General features: G+C 40.4%; 1 protein-coding gene across 3 annotated transcripts; it reads right to left on the bottom strand.

Moving 5' to 3' along the window:
• Nucleotides 1–300: 300 nt before the first annotated feature.
• On the bottom strand, nucleotides 301–3149 carry LOC109180901 (regulatory protein NPR5-like). Of its 3 annotated transcripts, XM_019330615.1 has the most exons (3): nucleotides 2759–3149; nucleotides 2467–2701; nucleotides 301–1631 (listed from the first exon to the last, which is right to left on the bottom strand). In XM_019330615.1, exons 1-3 carry the CDS (start codon nucleotides 2959–2961, stop codon nucleotides 600–602), a joined length of 1470 nt encoding a protein of 489 aa, XP_019186160.1. In that variant the 5' UTR covers nucleotides 2962–3149; the 3' UTR covers nucleotides 301–599. The 3 variants fall into 3 exon arrangements, with proteins under 3 accessions (XP_019186160.1, XP_019186158.1, XP_019186159.1); XM_019330613.1 differs by having other exon boundaries at nucleotides 2467–3149; XM_019330614.1 differs by having other exon boundaries at nucleotides 301–1628; nucleotides 2467–3148.
• Between the last annotated feature and the right edge of the window lie 2864 nt (nucleotides 3150–6013).

The raw sequence follows: 6013 nt of genomic DNA, 5'->3' as shown, positions 1-6013 counted from the left end.
TGCACGAACAGCTCAATTGGTTCAACATATACTGCCATTCTCTACCACCCTGTGCAGCATATACTAACGCAACATGCATGAACAACTCAATTGGTTCAACATATACTGCCATTCTCCACTACCCTACGTGCAGCATATACTAACTTAACATGCACAGACAGCTCAATTGGTTCAATATATATTAACACAAACCCACCAATAAATAACAAATATATAAACCCTGCAGGGCTGACCGACCAAAAAAAAAAATGAATGAAAAATTAATGAATTTGAGAAGAAAATATTGAATGTCAAATCTAGTTTAATGGTGAATTAAACATTTAACTTATATAGTTGAGCAACATTCTCATTATATGTACCAAAAAAGGAAAGAAGAGAAAAAAGGATGAAATATGGAAAATTTGGATCTGGGAATAGTAATACTACTTTTCATCCATGAGGTTCCAAATGATCATTGATCAAAATATCAACCTTTGCTAATGTTTTGTTGTTTTTTTTCCTAAACCCATGAATTTGAACATATTATGGACTGTTGATGAAGCTAAGAAGAGAGAAACGTGACGTACGTAAGTAGATGATGAGAACAAAGATAATGATCATCAGTAGTCGTGAGAATGGTGGTACATTGATGATGGATCGCAGCCGCCGGCGCCGCCGCTGCCGCTGCTATGTCGATGGTGGCTATGGCGGCTGCTGCTCTCGTCTCCGTCGTTCATCTTGCACCCCATTTGGTGGTGAGCGGCGGCTCCGAGGTTTAGGTACACCATTCTTGAGTCCAGGTTAAGGTTGCCCATGTTGGCGCTGCTAATACTGGACGTGTGTTCTTCGCTGATTGGCGGGTAAATGGCGGCGGAGGAAGGGTTGTTGGCGGCGGCGGCGGCGGCGGCGGTGTTGCCTTCTTCCCGGGAAATGACCATGGCGGCGGATTGGACTAGCTCCAGACAAAGGCGGAGCTTGTTGGGTTCGATGCGCGCCAGCCCCGGGACGGCGCCTTTGAAGAGAAAATCGGAAGTTAGGGTTCGGAGGATATCGAGCGGCGTGATTCCATCGACGGTACGGACGTTGGGGTCGGCGTGGTGGTCTAGGAGGACAGCCACCATGTCCGGCGACACCATCTCCGCGGCGACGTGGAGCGGGGTTTTCCCCGCCGGCCCCGCCGGGTAGTTAACATCCGCCGCCCCTAACTCCAGCAGCGCCTTCACCACTTCGCGGCTGCAATTCTCCACGGCGTAATGCAACGCCAATGCCTCATCCAAATTCAGCCCTTCCCCCATTACCATAAGCTTCACGAGCTCCACGTCGGAGGAGTCCAGCGCCCGCCTCATCCGCCGGATTTTCTGGTCCTCCAGATCCGCCGCCCCGCTCAGATCATGGTGGTGGTGGTGGTGATGGTGGTGGTGCGGCAATATCGACCGCCGCGCAATCGAGAATTTCAGCCGCAGCTCCTCAATCTTCGCCACCACCTCGATCGGCAAATGCTTCGCCAGCACCTCCGGCGGCAGCCCCGATTTAGCCACCAAATGAGAACAAGTCGTCCATAGCTGATGCATGTCTTGCTTCCTCGAAGCAATCAAAACCTTCATAACATCCTCAATCGAAGCCTTCTCTACCATGCTCGCCAATTGCTTCTGCTAACCCCAACAAAAAAACAAACATTATATTAAAACACTTACCACACATAAAAATCGACCAGATTGAGATTAAAACTTAATCGAACTTTCAATCCATTGCATGAACTCACACATTTAGAAAAAACCCATGCCAACATTTCTGGAAAATTGATTAAAATTAGGTAGGGTAGGCATCCAGCATTAATAATAGTCCATTGGGTACCAAATGAGGAAATTAAAGTTGATTGCATAGGAGAGATTTGGTGGGGGTTGAATAATATAATATAATATAATATAATACATAAAGATACTAATTTGGGAAATCTGGAACATGAAGATGGAGAACACCCAATTCAAGAAACTCAACCCAAAGTAGTGTCACATAAAATCAAGAAAGTAATAACAGATTGAGAAGAACATCACATGATATGATCCTTTTTCACAAAAACAGAAACAAAAGACGAGAGCGTGTGTGGGCTTGGATTTAGCTGAGAAATATGATAAGAAAATCTAGGACTAGCAGTTGGATCAGATTCTGGAAAAGAAACACTGAAAAAGAAGAAAAGTACTTGGTTTCTCTGAGATCAAATTTAACAAACTCTGGCCTGGGACGCCGATCCAAAAGTTGTTTAGTAGAAGAAGAAGAGATGAAAGCCATGAAATAAAAAAATATATATATAAAAAGAAACAGTGAGGAAATAATCAAATAAGATAATACGAAAATTCCACTCCTTTCATTTTTGGGGGAAAAAAAAAAAAAAGAAAGAAAATAAATGGGGTGTTAATACTTAATAATATCTTAGCTTGCTCAACCTTAAAAAATCATCAAAACCCAAAAATGGTGGTGGGTGAAAACCTGGGTGAGCAAAGCGAGCTGTTCAACCCCGAAAGATCTCGCGGCGGCGAGGGTGTCCAGCGCGAGATCGACGGCGGAGGAGCAATGGGTGTGCCAGCAGCCTCTCTCCCCACAATTCGGCCGCGGCTCGTGCTTCTGCGGCACAATCGACACCTGCCCGCTGTACAAAAACTGAAGCATCAACAAGAACACCTCATACCCAACCGAGTTCACCGGAATCACCTGCCCCCCGCCGGATCCCCGCGGCGACGACGACGCTCCCCCCATCCTCGACGACCCCATTGGGTCCGCTCCCCCGCCGCCGCCGCCTCCCCCCGGCGACTCCGGCCCACAAAAAAATTTCCTAAAAAACAAGCTCCTCGCCGCCAAGATACACCTGTGGGCATGAACCAATCTCCCCTCCACGCTAAAAGTCACATCGCTAAACGCCTGCCCGTTGATGAGCAGATTCAGATAATCTAAAGACAGAGATCTTAACGAGTCTTCAAGAGTCATTTCTTCAGAATTAAAAAAACTCGCCTGGGGAGAGAGACAGACAGAGAGAGAGAGAAAGGTGAAGAAAAAAAATAAAAATAAAGTAGTGGAGTGCTGTGACACTAAACAGTAGAGAGGAAAAAATTAAAGAAAGAGAAAGAGTTGAAAGAGGGAGTTTCTGTAGATGAAAGATACGTTATAGAGGAGAGCGCAAGTACTTGAAGAAGAAGAGAATAGATAGTAAACTCTAGGTGGATTTAGGTCACTTCCACTCATTCCATTAAGCCGGCCTAATTATTACTTCCGTCAAATCTTTTTTCCTTTTTAATATATTTATATCAACTCTTATAAACATTCAAAAAAAAAAATATATATATCAACTCTTATAATCTTAATCCCATGCTTATAAAAAGTGACGAGAATATATTTATAATTTCTAAATTCTGATACTATGTGATTACGATATTACTAGTAAGATTATTCTTCTTAGCTTATATGCTTACTTTGCATTTTATATCGGTGTGTATGATATATAACATCGTATGTATATGTATTGAGTTTGTTATTTCCGTATGAACAGCTTAGTTGGTCACATAGGTGAAGTTTAAGAACAATGACTCGGGATCGAGTCTTACCAATGTCAGTGAGTTAGGCGGAACGTAAGGACCCTTGGGGTAAGATTCTTATCTGGCCCATTTGAAGTACGCATAGTAACTATATATTCATTTGACGTAATATAGTAATTTAATATGAAATAATTAAATAATTAAATTGTGAAACATAAAAAGTTATCATTTGAATTGGACTATGTATAATATTGATTATAAGTGAATTTCATGTGGCATTAGCTTTGAGCCTTGAAAGACTGCTTGAGTGATTACTCTCCCTCGATAGTGCTAGCTGTGCTGTTTAGGGAGTAGTTAGATTTTCCTTTTTTTTTTTTTTTTTTTTTTTTGTGTGTGTGTGTGTGTGGGGTCGGGAGAGGAGAGGGGGTTTGTAGGGGTGGGTGGGTTAAAGTGTTTAAAGAAGTTTTTTTTTTTTTTTTTTTTTTTAATATTACTAACTGAGGCTTAAACTCATAACCTCTTATATGGAAGAGTCACTTCGAGCCACTAGACTACAAGGTTATTGGCAAAAGGCCAAAAGTTATTTAATTTGATCACAAGTTATTAAGATGGAATATTTCATGTCGGATCAGTAAGTAATTTTGGTAAAAATTACAAAATGAATGTACTTTTTATTAATGAAGATTCACAGTTTTGTTTTTATCAAAATATTTGCAACGGAACTAAAATAAGTAGAGTAACATAATTGTACAACTTAAAAATACAAATTTTTACTTTAAATTAAAAAATAATAACTTTATAGAATTATATTATAGTGTATATATGTATGTAAGAGGTATTGGGCAATACTGTTTGTGTCAGGTTATCACAAGTAGTCAAATAGGGAAAGGGGAGCAATTAGAATGTAAAAGGGAGCAGATGATGAGAGTGCATGGGAGCTCAAACTGATGAAAGTTGAAGTTAGATATATAATATCATAATTTAATCATTTTTTAATAGTCCAGTTGATGGTCCTTGGAATTGAAAATGAAGTGAGGATGCAAATTAAATTTTATTTATTTATTTTGTTCTCTTTTTAGTACATGAGTCCTTAATCTACTCGTTGTTATTAGGGGTATTCATTCAGTTAATCAGTCAGTTAACTGAATAAGAGATCTAATAATTTTGGACAATAACTTACTTATCCTATTTTGTTTTTTAATGTTTACTCTTTAACTTTATATTTAGTTATTGCATGTATTTTGCAAAATGAATTCTAGTTTTTTTTTTTTTCATTTTATATATTAGTCTTGCTACATTATCCTTATAACAATACTTCCTAATTTTTATTTGTTGTCATTGGGCGGTGGCTTGGAAGGGTGGGTCTAACACCATGACATCGAAACGTGGCACTGACTGTTACACAGCAAGTATATGAAAATAAAATTTTGTCTCCGCTACTAACTATAACTTTTGACGACATAGTAATAAACATTTGATTCGAGCAGTTGCACACAACATTATTACATCAGATACGTTTTATTTCACTAGTACAAAAAGCATTGTTCGCATATGTAGTAGCAGAAAATAAGTGTTTGTACTACTCTAGATGCGTATAGCTCAAGCTAAAAGTGTCAACTTTACGCATTAGGCCATAGTTACAGGGACATAAAGTTTTTTTTTTGACAATAGGCTTCTAAACTAAAACTAGTACAGACGCCTATTTGTATTTATTTTTTATATGTGAATAATTTGTTAACATTTTCATACCTAATTAATTTGTATTGGGTAAACAACTCAGTAGCAATCAATGATATAAAGGGTTCCCTTTAGCTCAACGGGTAAAAATAAACCAAACAAGAAACATCAAAATTACAAAGAGGTGTGGCAGTTAAAAGTGGACGAATGTCAATTCGACAGAGATTTAACAATGTAAAAGTCAAAATGAAAATGCATAGAACGTATCGCTATTCAATCAATATATCCATTCATATCTTTCTATGTAATTTTAGGGTGTGTTTGAAAACCTGGAAAATGAGTTCTGGAAATCATTTTCCAAGTTTCCAGTGTTTGGATGTGCCTGGAAAATCAAGTCAACGGAAATCATTTTCCGTTGACTTTGGAAAATAGGCTTGTTTTGGAGGAAAATGACTTCCCCTTTTTTTGGGGGGAAGTCATTTTCCAACTTTTACACCAACATCACACCACCACCAACATCATCAACACCATACCACCATCACCACCACTATTGCCGCCGCCACCACCACTATACCCCCGCCACCATCACACCACCACCACAACCACCACCAACACCGCAACCACTACCACCACCACCACCACCACCATACCACCGCCACCACCACCACATACCACCGCCACCACACCACCACCACACCACCACCTTCACACCACCGCCGCCGCCACCACCACCACCATACCACCGCAACCACCGTCGCCGCCACCACTACCACCATACCACCGCCACCACCATACCACCGCAACCACCGCCACCATACTACCGCAACCAC

This window comes from Ipomoea nil, unplaced genomic scaffold, assembly GCF_001879475.1.
Source record: "Ipomoea nil cultivar Tokyo-kokei standard unplaced genomic scaffold, Asagao_1.1 scaffold1043, whole genome shotgun sequence".
Lineage (NCBI taxonomy): Eukaryota > Viridiplantae > Streptophyta > Magnoliopsida > Solanales > Convolvulaceae > Ipomoea > Ipomoea nil.
The sequence above is the reverse complement of the archived record's forward strand: the minus strand, read 5'-3'. Positions and strand labels throughout refer to the sequence as shown.

Excerpts from the sequence above, each read along its gene's own strand:
- LOC109180901 (XM_019330613.1), bottom strand. The coding sequence starts at position 2,961 with ATGACTCTTGAAGACTCGTTAAGATCTCTGTCTTTAGATTATCTGAAT. Across the intron at positions 1,632-2,466 it reads AGCTCGCTTTGCTCACCCAG|CAGAAGCAATTGGCGAGCAT; the intron begins GTTTTCACCCAC and ends TGTTGGGGTTAG.